This window comes from Eptatretus burgeri, chromosome 4 (assembly GCF_056783735.1).
Source record: "Eptatretus burgeri isolate ZD-2024b chromosome 4, Ebu_testis_v1, whole genome shotgun sequence".
Classification (NCBI taxonomy): Eukaryota; Metazoa; Chordata; class Myxini; order Myxiniformes; family Myxinidae; genus Eptatretus; species Eptatretus burgeri.
The window spans coordinates 81,162,661-81,177,326 of record NC_140964.1 but is presented as its reverse complement, the minus strand read 5'-3'; the positions used below and the strand labels follow the sequence as shown (position 1 = coordinate 81,177,326).

The following is a 14,666-nucleotide window of genomic DNA, read 5'->3' as shown; positions in this document are numbered from 1 at the left end:
TCTCTTCAATCCCTCCAAGTCTTCAAGACAGTTTTTCCCCACCATCTTAGATCACCCCCCCCCCATCCAAAACCATGGTCTTTTCAACCCTTGTTAGCCTCTCCCCCCATCTCCAAGCTCCCATCCTTCAAAATTTCCAGTTTTTCCTTTCTGAGAGTTTGCTTCTGTATCTATCTTTTCCTCCCCGCACTCATTATTTGTCCATGTCTCCCTCTATTTTGTCCTTCACCCCTGTTGTTGGTGTTTACCCCCTCTCTGTGCTGTTGCATCCTAATCCGTTCAGTGTACTAGCTCATCCACGAGACTTGACCTTGTTATATACAACACCAATAAACACCCTGGGTCAGAGCCGGTTGTGGCCCAGATTCTGAGCAGTTTGGGTGAAGAGGCTGTTTATCGAAATAATAATTAACCAGTCCTTATACTGCAATTTTGGTGACTGAAAACAAACTCTTTATTTACAATTTAGACACTTTACCCAAATTGCCTTAAACCTATCCTTAACTAAGCAAGTACATAAAAGCAATAGTTTGCCAAAATGCATTAGCACCATCATTTAATTCTCAAAGGTAAGAGTCACAGTGTGTGGACACATTGAGACGTTGAATGAAGCTTTCATCCGCAGCCTGATGGAGTACTGCTATCCCTTCTGGGCTGGTGCTGCCGCTCATACCTTTCTCGGCTTCACGCTGTAGAATCCAAGGCATTTACGATAATTGGTATCTCCCTTGATCAAGCTGAGTCTTTGGTTCACAAACTCTCTCACTGCAGGCAGGTCAGTGGTCTTTCTGTCTTCTACCTTCTCCTCTCTAACCTCGCCCCCTCCCCTCCGCTCTGTCTGTGATCTGTTCCCCCCCCTCACCCCTCCCCATATTTCCACAGGGTGCTCAAGGTCCGTGAGAAACCACCTTCTGGTGACACCATCAAAATCAAGAATCGCTGCTCATCTTCACTCTTGCATTCGTCTTTGTTTTTTCCACCTCTGGAACAAACTTCCACACTCTCTCCAATCCCACTATTCCCTCCAGGTCTTCAAAACAGCTGTTCACCACCATCTCTTATCTTCCTCCATCCAAAACCATGATATTTTCTGCCCCTGTTAATCCACCCCATGCCCACCTCCTTCAAATTTCCTGTTTTCCTCCCCTAAAGTCCCTGTTGTGTCCATCTTATTTACCCCATGTACCCCACCCCATCCCTCTCCCTTCCACAGATCTCCTAATGTCTCTGTTCCCCACTGTTTTGTGCTTCACTCTCCTGCCCCTATTGTCTCCTGCTCCCTTTGTTATGACTTTTGTGTGTTAGCTCTTGTATGAGCCTGGATATTGAACACAAAAAATACATATATTTTGAAAACATTATGGTCAACTTGATGGTGCAATGAGTAGTCAAGGCTTTTGTAACTAATTCAAAATGAAAGCAAATGGGACCCATATGATGAAGCAGTACCATAAAATGAGGTGATAAGATCGGTATAACGCATTGGTGCAAAGAATCGGAGCATTGGTTAGCATCTATGTGCAAAGCCGGCTACAAAGAAGTTATCATCACAGCTGAGGATATAAACATGCTCGTGCTCACCCTTTGCTTCAATGATGCTATTCCATGCTCATTGTATCAGAAGATTGGTACACAGAATCGCTCGAAATACATTGACATCAATAAAGTAGCAAGCAAACTTGGTGATGATGTGTGCACGCTGCACAGCTCCAGTTGATCTTCACGCATTTATGGAGTGTGACGGTGTTAGCGCCTTTCTGGTAAAGGGAAGATAGGAGCCCTAAAAATTATGATTAAGGAAATTCTACATCAACAGTGTTTCATTGATCTTGGCCAGTCATTGGATATCTCACCAAATCTTCTTCGGAAGCTACAGTCTTTCACATGCACGATGTATGTATATCGGGGATCATCCAGTGATATCAATAAATATCGATACTCATTCTTTTGCACCAAGAGGGGCAAAGTTAACGCTACACAACTGCCTCCATGCTTGGATTGCTTGTCTTGGCATTTTCAGCGTGCCAACTATCAAGCCGGGATATGGCAATGCTGTCTCCAGTGTGAACCTGGTGTACCAAGTCCCAATGACCATGGATGGAGCACTGATGATAAAGGAAATCTTGGAATCCAGTGGTTGACTGGGTCACCAGCTCCCACCGCAATCCTGGAGCTTATGAAATGCAACTGCACATGTTCTTGTGACGTGAAAGGCTGTCCATACATTGGCCAATGGTCTGAAATGTACTCAGATGTGTCGACTGTAAAACTACTTCAAGCAGTTGATTGAAGTAGAGGCTGATGATGTGCAGCCTGAATTGGAAAGTGATGAGGACAAAGACAATGACTCCGATCAAATGATGTAAATGACAAGATGGGTTCTATTACTATAATAACATATTGTTGCGGTTCTGCGAAGCTGGCACTCCCTCAAGGCAATATCACCCAACATATTGTTGTGGTTTCCCACCCGTTTGGCGTGCGAGCGACCGCTTTTAACTAATCGTGGCCACGCGCCCACCGGACGGGCAAACCAAGTCACAGCTTTCGGATCAACGCCGAAATCCAGCTATGGGTGTGTCTTTAATCACACCGAAAATCAGCCAACTATTCTGTCCGCGCGCGACAGGGTCCGATCGCCGAATTGTCGATTTACCGAAGTATGCGCGCAGACAGAAATGCCGGGGATTTACACCTCGACGGGACCTGCTCGGAAACGAGCCGCTTAAGCAGCTTGCTCCGTTTGCGATTTGCCGAGCAGTGTATTTCGCCAAGCCCCTCCGGATCCGATTACTTTATCGGCTCTTTAAAAGCCCGCTAATATCCCGAATGCAATATGGCAGCTCAATTCAGGGAAAGGACGCAACAAACAGGTCAACATTCACACAAGGACATTTATTTGTTACACACGTATGCACTCAAACACGTATGCAATCATGCAGTGAATAACGCAATGCAGGAATGAGCAAGACAAAACTACAACCGTTCTATTATTATTTACACAATCACTTAACAGCTCTACTTATGGACACGGCGCCACAACATTCATTCAAAGAAACCCCAGGAAAGGGAAGGGCAGAACTGGACCTCGTGGGTCTTTAATGGTTCACGGACTGTGGAGACCGCAAGAGCTCCGAGAGGCAGTGCTGGCTACCTGTCTCCCTCGTGGTGACTCGGCGGCCCTCAGTGGCCCTGCCCACACTCCGCTGGACTCCACCCGTGCCTTCAACGGCGATCCGGCTGGCGACTCCTCTCCGGCTTCACCGGCGCCTCCGTCGACCAAGGAGAGAGAGACCAAGCAGAGGGACTCTCCCCTCGCTGACAGACTCCGCTGCCAGACTTCCACTCAACTCCACGGCGAACCCAGACTGACTCCCGACTGCAGACGATTGCAGCTCGACTCCGCTCCCAGACTTCACGGCGAACCCAGACTGACACACTCTGCAGCTCCCCGACAGACTCCTGACTGACTGCTTGGTGTTTCAGCCCGGCCTTTTATCGCCCCAGCGCCTCGCCCCTCCCTTCGCGGTGCATGGGGTGGGGGGGGGGGGACATTCCAGGGGGGTTCGGCTCGGCTCTTTTTGGCCCGATCACGGACATTCTTTTATTTCGCCCTTCTGAGGGAAAATTCCAACAGAGCTCTGTTGGGCTCAGTTGTTGTTTCCCAACCGTCAATCCTGTTTACCCGTTCTGATGGATATCGGGGCGGGAGTTGTTGAGATGTGGTTGTTGCAGTGTGGTTAGCGTTGTGGTGGGGATGGCGTGGTTGTTGAGAGGCGGTTGTGGTTGTTCATATGTGGTTGTTCCAAAATAAAGATAGCAAAAGAATAATGGCTGACTCAAAGATCACAGCCCGGATACAAGAATAATATCCCTTTAGACATCGGTGGGGAAATCTAATCTGAACACACACTTATCGACATCTATATTAATATTTTGGCACGCCCCTTTCTTTGTTCCACCATCACATTTTTGTTACTGCATGAAATGAAACAAGATTTGGCACATATACTAATGATATTATTGTCTTCCTTAAGAGGCCCCTCAAAATTCGTTTTGATGCATTTTCACAAACTCCAACGGATTCCATTCAAATTCGCTACGATTATGGCTTTTGGTCCAACTTAGGTCATTGGGGCTATAAATTTTTTCCATAACACTTCCGATATTCGAAAAAATCGATAAATCGATATCCCTTATGGGATTTTCCATTCAAATCCACTCAAGTTTAAGGCCTACGGGGGACGCAAATTTTCACTTTGCCCCGGGCGCTGTTTACCTCTGCTACGCCAAGTTGTTAGGGTTTGGGTTGGTGTTAGGGTTAGGGTAAGCGACCCTAACCCTAACCGCTAACCCTAACTGCAACCCTAACCGCTAACCCTAACCCTAACTGCAACCCGAACCGCTAACCCTAACCCTAACCGCTAACCCCTAAAGCACAAGGGAGAAACGAACGGGACAAGCTCACCTGAGCAGAAGACTGACAGACTGAGAAGGCTCGTGATGGAAGGAACAAAAATGTGTGAGGGAAAAGAAAGGAAAGTTTCACGAGCAGTTGGTGTCGAGCTTCTGTGGAAAAAGAACACTCCTTCCACGTGCATCATCCAGCCCTCTCGATCCTGTCAGCCACGAAGGACAAGGAGGGTGAATGGCGACACTTCATCGACGGGCGTCTGAGGAGGAAGGATCTGAGGCAGAGGAGGGCGAGTCGCACATCTTGCTTGCATATCTGGGACGCCAGAGAGGACTCGCCTACTGTGTCTGAGCACCTCAAGGATGCAGCTGCATATCCCCATCGCTTCACATCGCCATTGACCATCTTCCCCATCCATTTTCCTCCACATTCTCCTGTATATTTGTGTGAGGTGAGGAGAGAAGGAAAGACTACTTTCCTTTTCTCCATTCATTACTTTTATTTTATTTTCAAGTCCTGGTTTTATTCTTTGCTCCTGAGCGAATGATGGCCAAGTCTTTTTTGTTCAAGTATGATTGAAGAAGAATACTTGTTAGGGTTAAATCTTCTCTTTTGCTTTTATAGGGTTGATTGCTTGTGTGTTTGCAATAAATAATTGTTTGTTGCTGTTTCCAATCTGTCTCGGTTGTCTTTTCCTATATTGGTCTGATGCAATGCAGAAGTAAGGTTAGACGGGACGTTCTACCCCAATAATTTGCCTCGTCAGCCAGCGCACACTCGCTGTAATGCTCGGCAGTAATCCGTGTATGTGCTGAGGGCACTGACCCCAATTTGTCAGCCGTCCACAGGTGAGGTATCGCGCAAAGCAGTGTAACCCTGCCCGGATTGGATGTGCCAATCGGCATTCATGGTTGCTTAGCAACCTGCTGGTGTGTGGACTTCTGTGCCCGGCGGTCTCAGGACCGGGCGTTTGGGAAGGACCCAACTGCTTACCCTCACGGCAAGCCTCGAACCCCGGATCCGCGACAATATTATGTCATATATGTTCTTATGTGTTGTGTTATAAATGTTCTAACATATATTGACTATCAGAAATATGAATACATATTCATATTTGACAATTGGTTCCTACCAATCGGGTTGCAATTGTGTATCGGTTGGAGACTTATTACAAATTGTCAGTTAAGGTAAATCAAAATTTCAACAATCAATCCTAGAATCCATCTCGTCATTAATTTAGAAGCTGTGGTATCGTTGCTGCAAAAGTAATGACTCATTGCATTGCATGTAGTTGTAAAACTCATTTAAAACAATAACTGTTTGTGGAATGTTATGCATTTTGCCAAGTTGTTTCCAGGGTACCCAGAGAAAGTATGTTAAAACTACACTTAAGCTACCAATCTGGAAATTTTATCATGTATGGACAACATCTACATATATGTATCTCTCCAAAAAAGCATAACTAGAATTTGCTACCTCATAGGGTACCGGTTCGTGAATTTTTGGGTCTGGGCCCATGGACTAATATGGAAGGGGAAGAGTGATGCTCAAGATTCGGGGAAGAACGGGCATTACGCTGTTGTCATTTTATGAAGGTGCTGGCGAGGATTCTGGATGGGAGAGTATGAAAGAGTGTGGAGATTGAGGTTGGAGAAGAGCAGCAAGGGTTTAGAAAGAGCAGGGGGTGATGAATGGGATGTTCATGCTGAGACAGCTGGTGGAGAAGAGGTTGGAGGTGCAAGGTGAAATGCCATTGGGATTTGTAGTCCTGGAGAAGACCTACAACACTGTCCCGAGAGAGATGGTGATGGTGACACTGAGATGGATGGGAGTGCCGGAAGCAGAAGTTAGGTTGGTGGAAGGGATCTACATGGTAACGAAGAGAAGAGTTTTGGTTGGTCCTTGGATGTCTGAGGACTTCTGTATGAACATAGGTTTGAGGTAGGGAAGCTCTCTCAGCCCACTCAATGTTTATCATGGTGATGGAGCTGGTAAGCAGGAAGATAAACATGAGGGGTGTTCTGGGGAGGGTGTTGTATGTGGACAATCTGGCTCTTGTGGTGGAGAGTTGGTGGGAGATGCAGGAAGTATTTGGGGAATGGAAGGATGTATTTTGGAACCATGGGTTGAAGACTGGTGATGTGAGTCGGGCAGCAGAGAAAAGAAATGACTCGGGTTAGAGGGTGAAGGAGATCAGACAGGAAAATAGGTTTGGGTATCTGGGGGGGGACTTTGACCGGGAATGGTAAGTTTGAGGCAGAGGTACGGAGGAGGAGTCAGGTGGGTGTGAATGGGTGGAGAAGGTTGGAGGGATTATTGTCAGACAGAACAATGTCAAGGAAATTGAAGTGGAAGGTTCTGATGTTGTGTGTAATGCTGGCCTACCTTTGTGCTCTGAAAATGGTGGTACTGACAGACAACAGAGGCTGCAGGCTTGTGAGAGCTGGGTCAGGAGGATTGCAGGAGTGTAGAGGATGGGTAGAAGGAGGAGGATGGATGAACTAAGTGGCGAGATTGGTGTGCAGATGAGCTTGTTGGGGATATTAGTGAAATGCTGACTGAGTTGGGCTGACCACTGATTGAGGATGGGGGATGATAGAATGGCAAAGACAGCAGATAGGTTGGGTAGACCGTGGTTGAGATGGGAGGATTGTTTGAGGAGACATATGAGTAAGGGTGGAGGGGTGGTTGGAGAGTGGAGAGAGTTGGCTGAGGACAGAGGGTGTGGAGGAGTTTTGTGGTCAAAGTATGGCAGAAGCTTGGTGCCATTGGACCTCACCCCTTGGAAAGGGAAGAAAAGAAAAAGAGGAAGATCAATTTGCATGTTGTATCATGACTTAATATTGTTATAAACCAACTACAGTAAAACTCTGTGGATACCGACATGGCTCTGACTTTTGCGAAGTAAGTGCAATGTATTTTGATTCAATGTTCTGATCATTCATTGTCTCTCCTTCATTCTTGCATTGCACTTGAAATTTCCTGCTTGTGCTGCATCCCGTCTCGTTGAATATAATATTCATTATAGTGGCGTACATCATCGTTGGTTGATTCGTTTGGAACACCAAATTCCATGGATAACCACTCCAGACTGCTGGTTTTTGTTCTATCACTGCAAATCTCTGGAGTGCCCCATTATCGAACTAAAAGAGCATTCGTAGAGTGCATCTTCTCACCTCTCGCATCCATTCTGAACAAAAATACCATCGTTAACTGAACACCCATATCCCACTCAGTATCATTCATGCACCCTATTATGTCGCATGGTTTATTGGCATAGGTTATGAACGTCATAAATTCAATTAATCTCTCACATTGGGTCATAGATCAGATACTCATGCATATTAAATTTCAGATTTTTCACGTAAGGATTTCGATTCAATCAATTATGGCTGGAATACCACTTAACTGATAATGTCATGGTTATCGCCCTTTGTACCCCATGACGAGTTGATGACGTATGATTTTTAAAATAATTTTTTTCGTTGCCCGATTTGAACGAAACTTGATATTGCACATCAATGTGACAAAATAAACGGATAAAAGAAAGTCGAAGAAATTATTGTGCGTAATCTTCTAAACACAATTTTATTTATTAATGAACACGGAGGTATTAGATCAAAATGGCAGTTTATTTTATGCTTAAAAATAAATCGTTCTTTGTCTATACTAAATGTTTGAGATGTTTAATATAAATCATTTCAAGAATAAAATAAAAAAAAAGATAGCTCCAGCGAACTATACCGCTGAGGTTGTTTGCATTGATCAAATTCTCCCAGAGTACTTGACTGAACCGGGAATTGTTTATTTAAATAATTTTTTCTTTGCCCGAATTTGAACGAAATTTGATACTGCACACCGCAGGAGATTGGTGAGTAAGTTGGCCCTAAAAATGTTTGTGCTGTCATGTACCGTTTTGGCTGTATTTCAGGAACGTACATACATGCATACATGCATACATACAAGATGAGAGTTTTAGTAATTCTTCAAAGTAGCCCCCCTTTGCCTTGATGACAGCTTTGCACACTCTTGGCATTCTCTCAACCAGCTTCATGAGGTAGTCACCTGGAATGCTTTTCCAACAGTTTTGAAGGAGTACCCACATATGCTGAGCACTTGTTGGCTGCCTTTCCTTCACTCTGCGGTCCAACTCATCCCAAACCATCTCAATTGGGTTTAGGTCGGGTGATTGTGGAGGCCAGGTCATCTGATGCAGCACTCCATCACACTCCTTCTTCATCAAATAGCCCTTACACAGCCTGGAGGTGTATTTTGGGTCATTGTCTTGTTGAAAAACAAATGATGGTCTCACTAGGTACAAGCCAGATGCGATGGTGTATCACTGTGGAATGCTGTGGTAGCTATGCTGGTTAAGTGTGCCTAGAATTCGAATTAAATCGCTGACAGTGTCACCAGCAAAGCACCCCCACACCTTCACACCTCCTCCTCCATGCTTCTCGGTGGGAACCACACATGCAGAGATCATCTGTTCACCTTCTCTGCTTCTCACAAAGACATGGCGGTTGGAACCAAAAATCTTAAATTTGGACTCATCAGACCAAAGGACAGATTTCCACCAGTCTAATGTCTATTGCTCGTGTTTCTTGGCCCAAGCAAGGCTCTTCTTATTATTGGTCTCCTTCAGTAGTGGTTTCTTTGCAGCAATTAGACCATGAAGGCCCGATTCACAGTCTCCTCTGAACAGTTGATGTTGAGATGTATCTGATACTTGAACTCTGTGAAGCATTGACTTGGGCTGCAATCTGAGGTGCAGTTAATTGGCGATTTCTGAGGCTGGTAACTCGAATAAACTTATCCTCTGCAGAAGAGGTAACTCTGGGTCTTCCTTTCCCATGGCGGTCCTCACGAGGGCCAGTTTCATCATAGCGCTTGATGGTTTTTGTGACTGTACTTGAAGAAACCTTCAAAGTTTTTGAAATTTTCCAGATTGACTATTCTTCTGTGGTTTCTCTGTCTTGGACTGTCGTTTCTCTTTGCTTCGTTGAGTTGTTCTTGCCATAATAAGGACTACTACAATACAGACAAAATAATGGTCTTTTACCAAATAGGGCTATTTACTGTATACCAACCCTACCTTATCACAACACAACTAATTGGCTCAAACGCATTAAGAAGGAAAGAAATTCCATAAATTAACTTTTAACAAGGCACACCTATTAATGGAAAAGCATTCCAGGTGACTACCTCATGAAGCTGGTTGAGAGAATTCCAAGAGTGTGCAAAGCTGTCAAGGCAAAGGGGGGCTACTTTGAAGGATGTAAAATATAAAATTTACTGTTGCGGATTTGGAAGGCTATCGCACTCAACCATTCAGGTCCCCAGAGATCAGTTATCTCGGTAAGTATGTGTTTTATAGATAGATCCCGTTCCTTGTTTAATGGGTAAATAAATGTTAAATGCGCTGTGATTTATTTTAATAATTAGGAGTTTTATTGAGATCCACCAGAGAGGAAGAACAACCCTCCTCTACAAAAAGTATGGTCAGAAAGGAACGACAACTCCCACCCCGATATTCTGAGAAGTAAACAGAATTGACGGTTGGGGCGGGTCCCTCAGAACGGCGTAAACAAGTATGTTGTTGATCAACTTCCACCCCAGGGACTTTCCCCACGCGCCGGGAAGGGGGTAGGGGAGCGCATCGGAGCGAATAAAAGAGAGAGACAGGAGAGAGACAAAGCCGGTTGGAGCCGAACAAAAAGACAGAGAAGGGAGGGAGGAAGCGAAGTGAGCCGGTGGGAGCTCTTGTCGTCGTCGTCGTCGTCTTGGTGGTCGCCACTGTGGTTGTCGTCTTGCTGGGCTCGTTGTGCTGGTGTTGGGGGCTCAACGAGCTGGTCCGAAGACGTCGTCCTGTCCTGCCTTTGTCGTCAAGGACAGGTCCAAAGTAGACCCTGGCCTCAGCTCCACTATCCTCCAAGCTGAAGGCCGAATTAAAGGCAATAGCCACCGTGTGTGTGTGTGTGTGTGTGTGTGTGTGTGTGTGTGTGTGTGTGTGTGTGTGTGTGTGTGTGTGTGTGTGTGTGTGTGTGTGTGTGTGTGTGTGTGTGTGTGTGTGTGCCCCGTCTAGTAAGTAACAAACTGTATAAGCACTTTTGTGCTGTATATACTTGCATTGCTTTAGTCGGTATAAATCTGCTCTTCTGTGCTTCCCTCATTCCCTACCTATTATAAATAAATACCCCCGTTTGTCGAATGTACTCAGCTTGTCGTGTCCATTTCTGCCATTGACTGGGTGTGTCGTGCGTGTGAGGGATTAGCTGGCCGTCGGGCCACGGTAACGAGATAATCGGGCCGACGGAACTTGTCGATTGAAACCGCTCGGCATCGCACACCGAACGGGCTTGCTTAAGCGGCTTGTTTCCGTACGAGTTTCGTCGAGGGTGAAATTCCCCGGTAGCTGGACCACATGGGTAATTCGGTAAATTGAAGTTGGCAATTAACCCTACCCCACGTGGTCTACCCATTGGCGTATTTCGGTCCAAAATAACAAGGACCCGTCGACCCGGAGTTTCCCGGGCCGGCGATCTGACATTCGGGGCGATCGAGCCGAGACTGCCCCACTGCTTCATCGAGGGTCGTGCTTGTGGTGACGCCCCGGCGAAACCACAACAATACTTTGATTTGTTTAACACATTTTTGTTACTACATAATTCGATGTGTTATTTTATAGTTTTGATGTCTTCACTATTCTACAATGTAGAAAATAGTAAAAATAAAGAAAAACCCTTGAAAGAGTAGGTGTGTCCAAACATTTGACTGGTACTGTATGTCTTTCAATCTTGCAAATCTCACACACTCAGTCTTTCTCTGAAAGGACTGTCTGGCAAACTCTCCCATGTACTTTCTTAACAATCCTCTTGAAGTTCAGTCACTCTAATGTTTAGGCCTCACTATCAGCCATGATCTTTCTTGGGGAAACCACACTTCTAAATTGGCCTCCAAAGCCAGTTGCCGATTGGGCATCCTGTGTTTGTGAAATCCTTCCTTGACACACCTGAGCCCTTATCCACCTCCAAAGTCTTCATCCACATCTTGATAAAGTACTGTTCTCTTCTCTGGGCTGGCACCCCTTCCTCACACCTTGCTCAGCTTGATGCCGTGGGAACCAAGGCCTTAAAGATCACTGGAATCTCCTCCGATGTAGCTGAGTCCATCGGCCTATCGTTTTCACATTGCAGACTAGTCAGTGGTCTCTGTCTTCTACCGCCTCCTTTCTGGTCTTGCACCCTCTGCTCTCTCCATACTCTGCCCTCCACCCCTCCTCAAGGTTTTTGCAAGGTGTATGTGGTCTGTCAGTAACTCCCTTCTGGTGAAACTCCCAAAATACAAAATCACTGTTTACCTCCCCTCATTTGTTCCTCTGACCCACCCCCCCCCCCCAACCTGTGGAACCAACTTCCATATTCACTGCAATCTCATTCTTCCCTTATTCTTCCCTCCAGGTCTTCAAGACAGTTGTTCCCCGCCATCTCAGATAATCCCTCATCCAAAACCATGATCTTTTCTACCCCTATTAACCCTCACCAAGCCCACTTCCTTCCAAGTTTCCAGCTTTTTCTTCTGGAGAGTTTGCTTCTGTATCCACCTTATCCCCTCTGTGTGTCCTCCCCTTGCCCTCATTCTTCCCCACCTACCTTATTTTGCCAAGTCTTCTTCTATTTTATCCTTCAACTTTGCGCTGGATATGTTCCACTCCCTCTCTTCTACCATTCCTTTTTTTCCTTCTGTTGTTACACACACCAGATTGATTCCCCATGAGCCTCAAATTTGGATTGAAAAAAAAAAACAAAAAACCCTTTTTATTTATTTATTATTATTTTTAAATCAGCATCTCCTCTCCTTGATTTTCTTCCTCTATCTGTGGACATCCTTGCTCTATCCTTTCTCCATGCTCTTTTATGGGTGCATCCCAGGCACTCCTGTTTCTCAAGGCCAATCACACAGGTTCAATACATGATGCTTGGTCTCTGGTTCCACTTGCCCGAGTTCATCCCTGCTCATCCACCCAGCCATACCATTGTGAAACAACAATGACTGCTGCTGACCTGTGGTCAGTTGCGAGGTATATGTCGTTATTATGGTAGCAAATCTAATTCACATTTAACCTCGTTCACATTTCTCAACTCTTTGTTTAACTCTCATTTCAAATACTGAAAGATTATTTATTTGACACAACAACAATAATTGTCCATTTTCTAAATTCTAAGTTCAATTACATGATAAACCATTCTACTTGATCAAAGCAAGGTGACACAACAAAATTAAGAATCTCTGATTTTCACCACAACAGTATACACCTCCTCATTAACCTTCTGAAGTAAAGGTTTCGTGCTCACCTCCACTCCTTTGATCTCCCACTCATTTTCATCTTCCTGTGTCGGTTCAATACACTGCATTTCCCTTCATTGCTTCAAGGTGGCAGCCAAACACTGTTGTATTCCCACTTGGTGTCTCTGCTAACTTCCCCTTCCCCTTCTTCAACCTCCCCCCCTCCCCCACACACACGTATCATTATTTTCCCCCTTTGTCATGTCACTCTCCAAACTGTTGCTTACTCTACCATGAACCTCCATTCGAAATGGGAAAATGTAAAAGTTCCAAACTCTGCTTGACAAGTCCACCATACATACCATACCAGTCACCTGGTGTACGGTGCTTGAGAAAATGCAAAATGTTAACCATGACAAGATAGTGTGGCACTGAATTCCAACAGAGTTTCCACTAATGAATGTGCATTGAAATTTCTCCAGTAGAGGAAGGTCACAACTGAGCTCTTTGATGATTCCTCTATATGAGAGGAGAAGGGAGTGAGAAAGGGAGAAGATGGTTATTTAATGGTCTTTTCTTCCTTACTCTTCTTTTCTTTTCTTTTTGAAGGTAGGGCAGAAACTATAATGATTGGCAATCTCCATGAATGTATGCAGCATTTTGGTCTTGGCATGCCACTTCTTTAGGCGCTTGCAAAGCAAAAGACACTCATTCCTCATTGGCCTCTTTAAAGAAGGGGCAATCGCAATCCAACCTATTTTTTTAGCCCGTCTGAGTGACTTGAGCATACTCATGGATGGTTACCTTTTTGAGACCTTTTGTTTCCTGCTCAGGACACCATTTACCAGACGGCCTTAGGTATTCAATGTGCCCATCACTGATCTACATGTGTTGGTGTGTTTCAGCACGGAGGGCACACGTTCAAACCCTTGTCGGAGATATATGAACAGCATGTGTCGCAGGTCAACGAGGAGGTGGTAAAGTTACGGCGGCGCCTGATGGAACTCATTAGTCTCGTGCAAGAAGTGGTATGTGCATTGGTGTTCTTGCTACATAATTTGTAGCAATGCAAGGACTTTGGTGTTGTTGTGATTTTGAGGCATCAAATCTTGATTGCAATTATAAGTGTGCATTGTGGGTTCACAATATTTCTTGACACAACAGTTTTGTTAGCTTTACGTTGATTGGAACAAGTTCTTGCTGTGTAGGAAAAGAACGTGGAATGTGTACGTGAAGCCAAAGACGAACGTGTGCGTGAGATCCGCAGTGCTGTGGAGCTCATGATTGCACGCCTTGACTCCCAGCTCAAGAGCAAACTCCTCACCCTAATGGGTGAGGCAATCGTACACGTGCTAAACTTTATAACTCAATGTTAATTCAGTCAGGATTTAGTGGGAACTCTTTAATGCCAGTTTTTCATACAAATGATGTTATTGCCGATAATTCCATCTCTTGGAGCGATCATCAATCGGTGTGGTTTATCTTGGATAACTTTTAACTACAAGCAAACACCACCTATCGCTTTGCTGATGGGAAGACTAAGAGTGGGCAGGGGGGGAAGGGAGGGGGAGGGTGGGTGAGGAGGAGGAGGGGGAGAGAGAAGGAAGGGAGGGAAAGGGAAGGGAAGGTAGACGTGCGGTGGAGCGTTAATTACGATTCATACCGTTTCATCAAAACTATTCTGCATAGAATAACAATGAATATGGAAACAAAATAATGTCTGGTCCATTTTCTACCAGTCATACTTTAAATACTGCCAGGATATGTCACATCCAGAGACAAACACCATCCGGAGTTGAGCGCTACCCAGACACGACCAACATCTGGTTCCATCTGGGGGGGGGGGGGGATAGGGGGAAGGGAGAGAGAGATATATAGATGTGTGGGAGAAGGTTTCTGCACTGTATTAGGAGGGGGTGGAGCAAGGATGTTAGAGAGAGAGGGGGGATGGGCCACGGGGGAAGGG

At 45.3% G+C, this 14,666-nt stretch overlaps 1 protein-coding gene across 1 annotated transcript in view; it reads left to right on the top strand.

The window, feature by feature from the left end:
* TRIM37 (tripartite motif containing 37) overlaps window positions 1–14,666 on the top strand; it is a gene marked incomplete at its 3' end in the record, with an annotated part of 187,900 nt that overhangs the window by 26,703 nt on the left and 146,531 nt on the right. The window contains exons 8-9 of the mRNA XM_085876555.1: window positions 13,606–13,728; window positions 13,909–14,032. Coding sequence (XP_085732681.1) covers window positions 13,606–13,728; window positions 13,909–14,032 — 247 coding nt within the window. The remainder of the gene's footprint in view (window positions 1–13,605; window positions 13,729–13,908; window positions 14,033–14,666) is intronic.